This window comes from Lipophrys pholis, assembly GCF_963383615.2.
Source record: "Lipophrys pholis genome assembly, chromosome: 1".
NCBI lineage: Eukaryota > Metazoa > Chordata > Actinopteri > Blenniiformes > Blenniidae > Lipophrys > Lipophrys pholis.
The window spans coordinates 24,695,558-24,710,927 of NC_137635.1; the positions used below are offsets into that span (position 1 = coordinate 24,695,558).

Genomic DNA, 15,370 nt, shown 5'->3' on the forward strand with positions numbered 1-15,370 from the left:
AACATGTGGGCGGCGAAGCCACTCTCAGCGCTCAGCAAACTGATCAGTGTGCACTATTCTAACAGCGTAAGATGAACCATGGCACTTCCATACATCTGAACCCGCTGTCACAAGTGTTTTTAAAGCCTTTCACACCACATACAAAGCGTCTGTTTGTAAATAGATGCAATTACTAATTGAGCTTTTTTTTTTTTATATTCTTTTTATTGAACATTTTTCAAAATTATAAAAGTCCAGCACAGTAGAGATATAAATTGTCAAAAGTTCAAATTAAATCCACAGCAATGCTCTAAAGTCCTTATAAGGTCTAACCTTTCAGGTAGTTACTCTGGTTTCCCAGGTACCCCAACACTTTGCTGTAAAGACGTCCTTTTGGTCGTTAATAACAAATGGTAGTCTTTCCAAAGAGATATAGTCCCACATTAAAGACCTCCAAAGATGTACTGAAGGAGGTTCATCCCAGCGTTTCAGAGAATCATAAGCAAGAAATGTCCAGAGTTCTTACATGATCTTAATGTTCCAGGGAAACATCCCAACAGACACAATAGTGGATGAGGCTGTAATTGCTGTTTGATAGTCACTCTAACCTCAGCACATACAGTTCCATTCCAGAAGGCAGTTAAATCTTGTTCCTAAAATATTTTTACATTTTAGGCAGTTTAGAGACCCCTGCTGTATATTTACTGTACATATATGGAGATATATAGACGTTTGTAAGATAATATATTGCATTTCTCTGAATTGGTCACATATGGATATTTTCAAAAGTAAACGTCCATACTTCCGTGTCTATTGTTGTTTTCAGCTGGGTTTCCCATGATTTCTGTCGGAGTGTTAATCTGTCTATATTCAACTGTTTGGAATAAGATTTGGAGACAAACTGACCTTGTTTCATACTATCGATAATAGTTTTTTCCAATAAGCTAAAGTCTTCTGGGAAATTAAGAGCATCTATTTTCCTAAGTATATAGTTGGACCCAGGGCCCTCCTTGGTTAAATCAGGATCATCAGTCAATGATGTTAAACAAATCAGTTTATGTTTGGACCCAAATCATTTCTTCAGAGCCTTCCAGGTATTACCCACATTAGTAATTAGAAAGTTGTCTTTTGCCATAATTGGTAGTTTGCTCCTAATTGAGCTTTTTAATTGAAGGAAACGGGACGGATATGGCGTTTGAGCTTGTGGAGCCGCTGCCATGACCCGCCAGTTGTGCTTCTATTTATTTGTATAGATTCTTCAGTGTAATTAGAAAAGCCTTGCAGGAATCCATCTCACTAAGAAGTGGTAGTACAGTGGCTAGAATTCTCACCTGGCACTCTGGAGGCAGGGGTTTGATTCCCAGCAGAGCTGCAGGCTGTTTGGGTTTTTTGATGGAGTATTAATGGGTTCATGCTGTGATTGACGGCCAATATTGGAGCGAAACACAAAAAGAAGCGAAGCTTCCAGAGTGCACCGAGAAAACCTCAAACCGCTTTTATATCATTTCTGCTGCGCCTCCTCCGACGACTGGACAGAATAAACTGTGGTTACCTGATCCCAGCAGCATTCTTCTTCTTTGCTTAGCCCAACAACGACCTGGATTTCTTCCACCTTGCTGACAAGTACCTCCATTTCGGTTTCATTAAAGTTCCTCTTTCCTCTTCCTCTTTGCCATGACGGTGAGTGTTGTTGCCATATCTGTTTAATTGGAGTCGATTCTGAAGCTGAAGAACCTTTGAAGTGCACTAGCATGGTGACAAAAAACAAGTGGGCTTTATCAACACTGATGACTGACTGGTGTGCGTACGACCCACGTACACAGGTTTGATAAATACAGATTGTTTTGTACTTATGCAGACTCTCCGTTTCATTCGTAACACTTTTCTACACGCTGATGATACATGAGGCCCCTGAACTCTGTGACCTCTGCAAACCTGAAGATGGTAGTAGGACAAACACCTGATTAAAGATGCAGTCAGTAAACAAACAAACAACCTTTAACATGAGGCCACAACAGCTAAATCAAAAACTAAAACTTAAAACACGAACTTGATGGATTTACTTTTGTTGCCAAACCTGGAAAACCAGTTTGGTTCATCATGTAATGACTCCAACATGCTATTCCAGCTGAACCAATTCATATGACTGCTCCTTCATTCATTGATTATTAATTATATCATACACAGTATATCATCACACAGTTAAAACCATTTTGCTCAATTCAGGAATCCTTTTTTTTTTTTTTCACCAACAACTTTATTGAATTTTTCAAATATAGAAAACAAAACACAAGTTCAACAAAGAACCTCAAGTAAAACAATGTGTTGACACACAGGACCTTGTAGGACGGGGACTTTCCAATGAAACAAAAATATTCAAACCCTACATTAGGTTTTTCCCCTTTACATAAATATGATCACTATAACTGTACAAACAAAATGGGACAAAAAAATAGAGAAAAAGAAGAACAAACAAACAGAACATGGCGGTTAACAGAGTGCTTCTGTAAAGATGACATCATGAGTCCATACAAGCTTCTTTGCTGTAACGTCCAGTGACCCAAGAATGGAAGAGTTTAGATGAGGCTCTTGTTCTACTCCACGTTGGTTCAACAGATGAGATAAGTCTTTGTTTTTAATGTGATGGATAAATCGACCCCACACCTTTTGAAATGTCTCCTGTTTATTCTTAAGAATGTAAGAAATTGTTTCCAAAGGCAAACAGGAAGATAATTCCCTAAAGCACATTGCAATACCTGGCCTGCTCCTACTTTTCCATGTTGGAACTATTTTCCTTTGCTTGTAAAAAAACATGTTTAAGAAATCCTTTCATGATGTTTTATATGATGAAGAGCTGGGTCGAGGCCCAGTAGAAAGAGTTTGGGATTGAGCTCTAATCTGATTGAGAGGATGTCCTGCACATTTAATCTAACCTCTTCCAGAAACTCCCTCACTCCAGGGCACTGCCACAGGCAGTGGAGGATAGTGCCTTTATCTACACCACACTTATTGCAAGCATCTGGGATATTCGTATTAAAGTTATTAAATCTTTCTGGAGTGATGTACACTCTCATCAGTGAAGGGATGTGCTTAACTGAGCTGAGATGCTCTTTGAACAACAGAAAACTGCCAGAACCAGGGAGTCATCAGGACGTCCGTACCAGTTCAGTCAAACCCCTGCAGGAAGCTCTCGCTCAGGGAGTCACGCTCTCCTTGAGATAAGAACGACTAAAGAATTTTAGACTCATTAGTTTGCCTCGTCAGCTTCTCCGGGCGAAACAACTCACACACACACACACACACACACACACACACACACACACACACACACACACACACACACACACACACACACACACAGTTTCCTCAAACATGCAACGTCTGATTTCGCTTGGTCAAAACCAAATTGACCAATTGCGAAAAGACCAACCCAATGTCGGGGCGGGGCCTACGCCCAGAAGAAAACTGTGAGTCCCGGGATGTTCGGGACACTTTGTTTTATTTATTTATTTTTTTGTTTGTTTTTTTCTCCCTTGTCCTGTTCGGCAGCTTGGGCCAACAATATGATGTGATCTAGAACCTTCAGAGTTTTTGGTCTTGCAACAGGGAGAGACCTGGAGTCTCCTCCTGTTGCCTCCTCCGTCAGAAGTTGGCATGGCTGCTGTACACGACCGGGGGGGAACGCTCAAAGAGAGAGAGAAGAGAACAGAGAGAAGAGAAGTTGAGGGGGGAGGGGGGAGGGGGGAGGGGGGACGGGGATAACATACAATACCCTTGTTGTGCTACATATATTATTTGCAGTTATCACACTGATCCAAATACTTTACAACTGTTATTGGATTAAACCAGCCTGAGCAGCTCTATCTAGACAGTAAGATGATTTCTTAGATTAACCAGCCTGAGCAGCTCTATCTAGACAGGAACATGATTTTCTAGATTAACCAGCCTGAGCAGCTCTATCTAGACAGTAAGATGATTTCTTAGATTAAACCAGCCTGAGCAGCTCTATCTAGACAGGAACATGATTTTCTAGATTAACCAGCCTGAGCAGCTCTATCTAGACAGTAAGATGATTTCTTAGATTAACCAGCCTGAGCAGCTCTATCTAGACAGGAACATGATTTTCTAGATTAACCAGCCTGAGCAGCTCTATCTAGACAGTAAGATGATTTCTTAGATTAAACCAGCCTGAGCAGCTCTATCTAGACAGGAACATGATTTTCTAGATCAACCAGCCTGAGCAGCTCTATCTAGACAGTAAGATGAAGCAGGAACATGAGTTAACAAAGAGGCAACAACAAAAGAGGAACATGATTTTTAACGTTTGAGCAAATGATGACAGAGAACAAGCAACTTCAGAAGCACCTTTCATGAGGAGTGGAAGTGTGTGTGTGTGTGTGTGTGTGTGTGTGTGTGTGTGTGTGTGTGTGTGTGGTTTGTCCACTGGGTGTGGCCGGAACTGTTGTGGGGGGACCCGTAGCGACACCCCAGGGCCCGAGGCCATCGGGCCCGGACACCGCCACCCCAGCAGACGGCAGCCCCCCAGGCCCGGGGAGACCCCAGCGAACCACCCCAGAGAGCCACGCCCCCACCCAAAAAGCACCCGACGGAGAATGCAGAGAGGAATCCCCCCCAGACAAGAGGAGCCCACAAGAGAAGGATAAAGGGCACAGGGCCCCAGGTCCCGACCCAAGCCGCCAAGCCGAGAAAAGGCCGGAGCAGGGCCCCCCCAAATCCCCCGGGAGCCGCCCCCACCCCCCACGATTCTCCCCCCGATCTTGATTGATAAACCCACACCCCCACAGACACCCACCCCCGACACAGACACAGACTCAGACGCTCACACACTCACACACTCGGGGGGGGGGGATGATACTCGCCCCCCAGGCCGCCGGCCGGGCCCCCACCCGGCCACCGCGATATCTCATCCTCCACTAATCCAACAGCAAATGGGGAAGGAGCACCGCACCCCAGCCCCCCCACGAGCGCCACGCCTGAGGGAGTGCGCCCCCCGCATTCCAGCCGCACTCACCCTGGGCCGGGGCGGGACCCCAGCGGGAGGTGCTGGGGGGAGCCACGTCTCCCGCCCTCCCCCCGCCCTATATGTGTGTTGAATGTATGTATGGGTGTGTCTTTGTGTTTTGAAGAAGTGGGTGCAATGTGTGTGTCTATGGTGCGGTTTAAAATTGGGGGGTAGCGGGGCCCGGGCGTTCTACCGCTGACAAGCGGCAGAACCCCGAAAGCGGCTTACCCCTTCAAGACCCTGCGTGACTAAGTGTGGTTAAAATTGTGGGTGGTGCAAAGTCGGGGGAGGACCCAGACCGCAGTTAAGTAGCCCGGACCCCCCACCCTAGGCACCGCCCCACTGTTCCCTATTGTGGAGTAATATAAGGTGAGGTAAGGCAGAGAGGGTTCTGAGGGAGGGGGTCCCCCCATCGCTAGGACCTTGGTCCAGCTGGACCCCCCGCGCTGCCCCACCCGACCCCTGAGCGGCCGGCCTAGGACCCGGGGAACCTCAGTCAACCATCCATCCAGAAACCGGAGCCCCCCCGTCCCCTGCTCCCCCCAATCCGGGAGCGAGGCAGACCCAACCCGCCCTACCGGGGGAGGGGGCCAGAGGGAGGACCCACCCCCAGCGCCGCAGCGGGCACCCCCACCAGAAAGGGGGAGGCCCCGCACCCCCAGGGCCCGGACGCCCCGCACCCCAACCCCCCCAGCCGACAGCCCAGCCGGGGCCCGACGCCCAGCCCCCCCACCCCACCCCAGCGGGAGCACCCCCCCCACACATACCCGCCAGGACTCCACAGGCCAGGCCGCAGCCCCCCAGCATAGACGCTAGGACCCTTTGGGTGTCCTCCTGTGTGAGTCCACCTGGTTTACTCAAATAAATGGTCAAATGTATCTCGCTGTCTTGAGACTTTTTAGACAATGAAGTTCAGGATCAATGGACCAGGAGGAACCAGCAGGCCCAAGGCATCAGCCAGTTGTATTGTAGGAGTTTTAAGCGAGTATTACTCGTCCCTGTCAGGGCTGCCTTACATGCTCTGTGCCATTGTTCCAGAGTTCGATCCTCCAGTAAATCAGATTTCCAGGCATTAAACTTAGAGTGAAGGAGGCTTTCAGTAAGTTGTAAAATTCAGAGATGATGCCTTTGCCAAAAAGAGTTTTAATAAGAGTTTTCTCCAGTAGGGTCAGGGGCGGGCAGGACATGTATTGAGTTTTCCTTAGCTGGAGATATTTGAAAAAATGTTTGCGAGGGATATTGTATTTTCTTATCAGCTGTTCGACTGGTAAAATATACCTGTTAATACCATAGATGTCCTTTATTTGTTTTACCCCTCTATCTGCCCACAGTTTAAAACCTGCCTCCATTTTTCCTGGGGTGAAAAAAGTATTGCCCCAGATTGGGCTGAAACAGGAAAAGGAGGAGGAATCCTTTTGATATTTCAGAACTTCTTGCCAGACTCTTATCATATTTTGGACTATAAGATTAGTGGAGAACATTTTGAGTTTTTTAGGTTCATCTGAGTACAAACAAGTGGGGAATGGGAGCTTTAAGGAGTATGACTCAATAACCTCCATGGAAGAGATCATCTGTGTTAAAATGAACCATAAGCATCCTGAGCTGGACTGACCAGTAGTACCACTGTATATTAGGGTACTGTAGCCCTCCTCTGTCACAGGGTGAGTACAGAGAGATAAACGGAGCCTGGGGCGCTTATTGGTCCATAAGAAGTTACTGAATATTTTTCATTCTGGGGAAAAAGTTTGGTGGAGGTGGCACGGGGAGATGGTGAAATAAGTATAGGAGTTTGGGAAGTATGTTCATTTTGAGTATTTTAATTCTACCAATGAGAGAGACTCCTCTGAGTTGATAAGCATTATGGAGGATTTTGAATAATTTCTTTTATAGCCCGAGATTTTTCCAAATGACTTGATAAGGTCTAGAAGGGGTGGAATAGATCTATCCAATTTTTTAAGAAAAAAAATAATATCGTCCGCATAAAGAGCGAGTCGAAGCTCCATCTCTTCCGTCTTTATACCTGTAATCATGATATGTTCTCTCACAGCCACTGCATGGTTCAATTGCAATTATCAATAGTAGGGGGGATAAGGGACATCCCTGCCTACAGCCTCTACTGATTATTATTGGTTTTGTAGTATTGTTGTTGGTAATAATTTCTGCATAGGAATCCTTGTACAAAAGTTTAACCCAGTTACAAAAACCTTCCCCCAGGCCAAAACGCCCAATACCTTGAAATCAGTAGGTCCACTTGACTGTCAAAAGCCTTCTCAGCATCGAGTGCCGAGAAGGCTGTATCTGACACCCCCTTCTGGTCATGCAAGATGTTCAACAGCCTTCTGGAAACGCTGACGGCCAGTCCTGAAACCGGTTTGGCCTTCCATTATTAGACCTGGTAATATAGACTCCAGTCTTTTAGCTACGATTTTGCAGAGTACTTTCAGGTCCGAGTGCAGGAGGCTGATCGGTCTCATGTTTTCTCACTTATCGTTGGACTTAGCGGGCTTCGGGAGTAGCGCGATCAGGGTACCCCTCGAGGAGCGGGGGAGTGTCCCTTTTTGAAAGGATTCTGAAAACATTTATAAGAGAGCTGTTCTGAGTTGTGATTCAAATATTTCATAGATTTCGATGGGTAGGCCATCCGGGCCTGCTGCCTTCCCAGGAGTCATGCACCGTATTGCTGTAGAGATCTCTTCTCTTCTAATGTCAGGTTTGCCCCCAACTCTGACCTTTCATATTCCTTGTTTAGGAATGAATCTGACCTATGATCCTTTAGGCCAATGTTTACTTCAGAGCTGTATAATCCTTCATAAAAGTTTCTATTTATGACAACAGGATGTACAATGTGCTCCCCCTTATCATTTTAAAGAGTGGTGATGGACCTTTCAGTCTGTTGTTGTTTATACGCCTCACTAGGATCTTCCCGTTTCTCCCCTTGGTCAAAGATGCACTGTTTTAGTTTTACTAGGTGAGCAGCAGCTTTGGATGCTGTAATGTCATTATATTGTGTTCTCAGAAGTAATAGATCCTGATGGGTCTTAGTACAGGGGTTTCTAAAATAAATTCCATTGTTTTTATTTTTGTCTCTAATAATAATTGTTTGTGTTTAGCTTTTTTGGATTTGGAGCTTGTGAAGTTAATTATCTGGCCTCTCAGGAAGGCCTTGAACGCCTCCCATCTGATGCTTGCAGACGTCTCATCGGTATTAATCGTGAAGTATTCATCCATTTGTTTTCCAAGGAAACTAATTAGATCTGGGTCCTGAAGCCAATTGTGTTAAAAGTTCCATTTGGGGGGGTCACATTGCTGTCCTGGGACAACGTAAACTAGGTTATTTATAGAATGGTCTGAGATTAAAATGCTCACATAGTTTCAGTCCTTAATTTTATACGCTAAACTAGCAGAGATTAGGAAATAATCTGTTGGTGAGTATGAGTCATGAGTTCCAGAAAAACATGAATAACCTGTTGCATCAGGGTTTCTATCTCTCCATATATCCCTCAGATTTAGTTCCTTCATGAATTGATGTATAACTGCTCTACTTTTAGTCTGGGTTGTTTCTAGATGAGTTGACCCATCTTTACCTGGGGCAGGCGCGCAATTATAATCTCCTGCAATAATATAATGCCGGTTAAGTGTTGACAAAGTAAGGAATAAATTGCTGAAAAAGTTTGAGTCGTCCCAATTCAGGAATTCTGGTGACTTTTCTGTCTCCGGTTCTTCCATCTGCCCCTCCTGCCGACTACCAATGGTCCTGACTGAGGAACGTTTTGATTCGCTGAGCACCACACTGGGTTTGTAATTTCTCTATTCCTGTTTCTTTCTTCTCAGACAATCGGTAACGTCCTGCTGTCATATGCAGACATCATCGCAAAGGACTTCCCAAATCATGTGAAGAAAGAGAAAGTGGTAAGTGCGTGCACTGCACATAAAAGCCAGAAATGAGCCCAATATTCCTTCATCCCATCAAATCATCATCCCTGAAAAGAAATCCTCCAGTAGAGTACATTTTCTATTTGAGGGAAAAGACAAAAGTTAAATTTAAATAAAGTTTGCTAATTAAAAACAAGGAAATGTGATGTTCTTTTTTTGGTCAAATATGCAAGTTGTTACTAAAAGCTCAGGCATGTGTGCATGTTATCATTCAAAGTGTTGTCATGACAACGTTTTGACTATTTTCCTGATTTGACTTTGTTGAAAGAGGAATGTGAGCTGATCCAAGTTGATGGATTTAAGCACAATAAACCGGGGGGGATTAATTACAATAACAAGTAAAGCAGAGTGTGAGTGTGAGTGTGAGTGTGAGTGTGTGTGTGTGTGTGTGTGTGTGTGTGTGTGTGTGTGTTAAAGACTGAAGTGTGTGTCTGTCTCTTCTCAGCCGTGCATCATCATCAACAACATCCAGCAGCTCAGAGTCCAGCTGGAGAAGATGTTCGAGGCCATGGGAGGAAAAGACGTGAGTGTCCATGTCGCTCTGCTGCTGCTGCTGCTGTTACTACTGCTACTACTGCTGCTACTACTGCTATTGCTACTACTGCTGGAACTACTGCTGCTACTGCTGCTACTACTGCTACTGCTACTGCTACTACTGCTGCTACTACTGCTGTTACTACTGCTGCTGCTACTACTGCTATTGCTACTGCTGCTGTTACTACTGCTGCTGCTACTACTGCTGCTGCTACTACTGCTGTTACTACTACTGCTACTACTGCTGGAACTACTGCTGCTACTGCTGCTACTACTGCTACTGCTACTGCTACTACTGCTGCTACTACTGCTGTTACTACTGCTGCTGCTACTACTGCTATTGCTACTGCTGCTGTTACTACTGCTGCTGCTACTACTGCTGCTGCTACTACTGCTACTACTGCTGCTACTGCTGCTACTACTGCTATTGCTACTACTGCTGCTGCTACTACTGCTGCTGCTACTACTGCTGTTACTACTACTGCTACTACTGCTGCTACTACTGCTATTGCTACTACTGCTGCTGCTACTACTGCTATCGCTACTACTGCTGTTACTACTACTGCTACTGCAGCTACTGCTGTTACTGCTGCTTCTGCTACTGCAGCTACTGCTACTACTTCTACTACTGCTACTGCGACTGCAGCTACTGCTACTACTACTACTGCTGTTACTGCTTCTGCTACGGCTGCTACTGCTACTACTGCTGTTACTGCTTCTGCTACTGCAGCTACTGCTACTGCTACTACGTCTACTACTGCTCCTGCTACTGCTACTGCTACTACTGCTACTGCTACTACTTCTACTACTGCTCCTGCTACTGCTCCTGCTACTGCTCCTGCTACTGCTACTGCTACTGCTACTGCTACTGCTACTACTGCTGCCTTGTCGGCCCTGTGTGGCTCCGCTCACCTGTCTCCCTCCTCACAGCTCAACCTGGAGGCCAGCGACTTCCTGAAGGAGCTGCAGATCAAACTGAACAACGTCATGGACGACCTGAGCCGCATCTTCGCTGTCAGGTAGGGACGTCGGTTCAATTCCCGCTGGGCATCCTCACACACAGCTGCTCTCTTTTCATCAGGTCTGTGTTTTCAATGTGGTCACAGCTTCCAGCCCCAGATCGAGGATAACGTCAGACAAATGGGGGACATCCTCGCCCAGGTCAAAGGTCAGACTGTCCCGGCCAATGGCAGCGTGGTGCAGGAGGCCGACAACGTCCTGCAGCCCATCATGGATTTCCTGGACAGCAAGTATGTAAAGCTGCATGTAAACATGTGAAACACAGTTCATTTCATGACACTACTCCACAGATGAATGCGTCAGAGCGGGATGTCTCACAATCACTGGGTTGGTTGTGTAAAAGTATTGGACCAGAGACTGAAGAGTTAAAGGTGTTGAAAACCACAGCAACTCACCCAAAATGATGTTTTAGTTCAAGACGTAGCAAAAATAAATCTCTAAATGGGATAACATCATCACTAGAGATCCTGTTTGCTACTCTGTACTGATTTATTGCAAGATTATTTAAAGAATATTGATGTATTTTGTATATCCATATTAAAGGTTTTAAAGAAACAAGAACAATTAAAGCTGCAAGCAGCGTTGGACGGGACCTCGCCCCCCGGCCCGTCGGGGTCGGCCCAATCGCGGCCTCCGGCCCCTTTAAATGTTATTCACCTGAAAATCACCCAGGTTCCTCCCAGGTGTCCCTGACCTGGAATCAGGGGTACGTCCGAATTGTCCCTCCTATCTCCTTCTCTGTCCACTTCTCCTTCACTCCGGAAGGGTTTAGTGTGGCGGCCATGATAAGGACTGTCTGAATCCTCAATAAGCAAAGGAAAGGAGGCTCGTTGCTTCCTTTAGAACTTCCTTTAGCCCAGGAACCACGGATGCTTCCTTTAGAACCTCCTTTAGCCGAGGAACCACTGATGCTTCCTTTAGAAACTCCTTTAGCCTAGGAACCACTGATGCTTCCTTTAGAACCTCCTTTAGCCGAGGAACCACTGATGCTTCCTTTAGAACCTCCTTTAGCTTAGGAACCACTGATGCTTCCTTTAGAACCTCCTTTAGCCTAGGAACCACTGATGCTTCCTTTAGAACCTCCTTTAGCTTAGGAAACACTGAAGCTTCCTTTAGAACTTCTTTTAGCCTAGGAACCACTGATGCTTCCTTTAGAACCTCCTTTAGCCTAGGAACCACTGATGCTTCCTTTAGAACCTCCTTTAGCCGAGGAACCACTGATGCTTCCTTTAGAACCTCCTTTAGCTTAGGAACCACTGATGCTTCCTTTAGAACCTCCTTCAGCCTAGGAACCACTGATGCTTCCTTTAGAACCTCCTTTAGCTTAGGAAACACTGAAGCTTCCTTTATAACTTCTTTTAGCCTAGGAACCACTGATGCTTCCTTTAGAACTTCCTTTAGCCTAGGAACCACTGATGCTTCCTTTGGAACCTCCTTTAGCCTAGGAACCACTGATGCTTCCTTTAGAACCTCCTTTTGCTTAGGAACCGCTGATGCTTCCTTTAGAACCTCCTTTAGCCTAGGAACCACTGATGCTTCCTTTAGAACCTCCTTTAGTTTAGGAACCCATGATGCTTCCTTTAGAACCTCCTTTAGGTTAGGAACCACTGATGCTTCCTTTAGAACCTCCTTTAGCCTAGGAACCACTGATGCTTCCTTTAGAACCTCCTTAGTTTAGGAACCACTGATGGTTCCTTTACCAAAGGAGACCAGCTCATGTTCCCCCACAATTCCTTGTGGCGACAACATTTAAAGGAACCCGCTCATCGGAGCATTCAGGGAAACTCAGGATGACTGAAAAAGGAGCAGATCATGTAAGTTACCAAAGTAATAATCTGCCTAGAACCACTTGAAATCATCTAGAACCCAAATTAACTTTTTCTAGTCCATTTTTCAGAAACTTGTAGTTCTTTCCCCACCATGGCAGACGTCACTAACTAGAACCGCCGTCGCTTTATTATGACGTCACTAAGTGAAAGTCTGACTGCCTCACCACCGTGATCACCTTTCCTAACTCCTTTAGGAAGCCTCCTAACACCTTTCCTAACTCCTTTAGGAAGCTTCCTAACTCCTTTAGGAAGCTTCTTAACTCCTTTAGGAAGTCTCCTAACACCTTTCCTTAACTCATTTAGGAAGCCTCCTAACACCTTTACTAACTCCTTTAGGAAGCCTCCTAACACCTTTACTAACTCCTTTAGGAAACCTCCTAACACCTTTCCTTAACTCATTTAGGAAGTCTCCTAACACCTTTCACTAACTCCTTTAGGAAGTCTCCGAACACCTTTACTAACTCCTTTAGGAAGCCTCCTAACACCTTTCACTAACTCCTTTAGGAAGCCTCCTAACACCTTTCCTAACTCCTTTAGGAAGCCTCCTCACACCTTTCACTAACTCCTTTAGGAAGCCTCCTAACACCTTTCACTAACTCCTTTAGGAAGCCTCCTCACACCTTTCACTAACTCCTTTAGGAAGCCTCCTAACACCTTTCCTTAACTCATTTAGGAAGCCTCCTAACACCTTTCCTAACTCCTTTAGGAAGCTTCCTAACTCCTTTAGGAAGCTTCTTAACTCCTTTAGGAAGTCTCCTAACACCTTTCCTTAACTCATTTAGGAAGCCTCCTAACACCTTTACTAACTCCTTTAGGAAGCCTCCTAACACCTTTACTAACTCCTTTAGGAAACCTCCTAACACCTTTCCTTAACTCATTTAGGAAGTCTCCTAACACCTTTCACTAACTCCTTTAGGAAGTCTCCGAACACCTTTACTAACTCCTTTAGGAAGCCTCCTAACACCTTTCCTTAACTCATTTTGGAAGTCTCCTAACATCTTTCCTTAACTCCTTTAGGAAGCCTCCTCACACCTTTCACTAACTCCTTTAGGAAGCCTCCTCACACCTTTCACTAACTCCTTTAGGAAGCCTCCTAACACCTTTCCTAACTCCTTTAGGAAGCCTCCTAACACCTTTCACTAACTCCTTTAGGAAGCCTCCTAACGCCTTTCACTAACTCCTTTAGGAAGCCTCCTCACACCTTTCACTAACTCCTTTAGGAAGCCTCCTCACACCTTTCACTAACTCCTTTAGGAAGCTTCCTAACACCTTTCACTAACTCCTTTAGGAAACCTCCTAACACCTTTCACTAACTCCTTTAGGAAGCCTCCTAACACCTTTCACTAACTCCTTTAGGAAGCCTCCTAACACCTTTCCTTAACTCATTTAGGAAGCCTCCTAACACCTTTCCTTAACTCATTTAGGAAGTCTCCTAACACCTTTACTAACTCCTTTAGGAAGTCTCCTAACACCTTTCCTCAACTCATTTAGGAAGTCTCCTAACACCTTTACTAACTCCTTTAGGAAGCCTCCTAACACCTTTCCTTAACTCATTTAGGAAGTCTCATAACACCTTTACTAACTCCTTTAGGAAGCCTCCTAACACCTTTCCTTAACTCATTTAGGAAGTCTCCTAACATCTTTCCTTAACTCCTTTAGGAAGCCTCCTAACACCTTTCCTTAACTCCTTTAGGAAGTCTCCTAACATCTTTCCTTAACTCCTTTAGGAAGTCTCCTAACACCTTTCCTTAACTCATTTAGGAAGTCTCCTAACACCTTTCACTAACTCCTTTAGGAAGCCTCCTAACACCTTTCACTAACTCCTTTAGGAAGCCTCCTAACACCTTTCCTTAACTCATTTAGGAAGTCTCCTAACACCTTTCACTAACTCCTTTAGGAAGCCTCCTAACACCTTTCCTTAACTCATTTAGGAAGTCTCCTAACACCTTTCCTTAACTCCTTTAGGAAGCCTCCTAACACCTTTACTAACTCATTTAGGAAGCCCCCTAACACCTTTCACTAACTCCTTTAGGAAGCCTCCTAACACCTTTACTAACTCCTTTAGGAAGCCTCCTAACACCTTTCACTAACTCCTTTAGGAAGCCTCCTAACACCTTTCCTTAACTCATTTAGGAAGTCTCCTAACACCTTTCCTTAACTCCTTTAGGAAGCCTCCTAACACCTTTACTAACTCATTGAGGAAGCCTCCTAACACCTTTCACTAACTCCTTTAGGAAGCCTCCTAACACCTTTCCTTAACTAATTTAGGAAGTCTCCTAACACCTTTACTAACTCCTTTAGGAAGTCTCCTAACACCTTTCCTCAACTCATTTAGGAAGTCTCCTAACACCTTTACTAACTCCTTTAGGAAGCCTCCTAACACCTTTCCTTAACTCATTTAGGAAGTCTCCTAACACCTTTACTAACTCCTTTAGGAAGCCTCCTAACACCTTTCCTTAACTCATTTAGGAAGTCTCCTAACACCTTTCCTCAACTCATTTAGGAAGTCTCCTAACACCTTTACTAACTCCTTTAGGAAGCCTCCTAACACCTTTCCTTAACTCATTTAGGAAGTCTCCTAACACCTTTACTAACTCCTTTAGGAAGCCTCCTAACACCTTTCCTTAACTCATTTAGGAAGTCTCCTAACATCTTTCCTTAACTCCTTTAGGAAGTCTCCTAACACCTTTCCTTAACTCCTTTAGGAAGTCTCCTAACATCTTTCCTGAACTCCTTTAGGAAGCCTCCTAACACCTTTCCTTAACTCATTTAGGAAGTCTCCTAACACCTTTACTAACTCCTTTAGGACGCCTCCTAACACCTTTCCTTAACTCATTTAGGAAGTCTCCTAACATTTTTCCTTAACTCCTTTAGGAAGCCTCCTAACACCTTTCCTTAACTCCTTTAGGAAGTCTCCTAACACCTTTCCTTAACTCATTTAGGAAGTCTCCTAACACCTTTCACTAACTCTTTTAGGAAGCCTCCTAACACCTTTCACTAACTCCTTTAGGAAGCCTCCTAACACCTTTCCTTAACTCCTTTAGGAAGTCTC

General features: G+C 44.9%; 1 protein-coding gene across 1 annotated transcript in view; it reads left to right on the plus strand.

Moving 5' to 3' along the window:
• LOC308108832 (protein unc-13 homolog A) overlaps window positions 1-15,370 on the plus strand; it is a gene marked incomplete at both ends in the record, with an annotated part of 61,199 nt that overhangs the window by 33,689 nt on the left and 12,140 nt on the right. Inside the window, 4 exons of the mRNA XM_080462092.1 lie at window positions 8,834-8,911; window positions 9,381-9,458; window positions 10,400-10,488; window positions 10,576-10,719. Coding sequence (XP_080318218.1) covers window positions 8,834-8,911; window positions 9,381-9,458; window positions 10,400-10,488; window positions 10,576-10,719 — 389 coding nt within the window. The remainder of the gene's footprint in view (window positions 1-8,833; window positions 8,912-9,380; window positions 9,459-10,399; window positions 10,489-10,575; window positions 10,720-15,370) is intronic.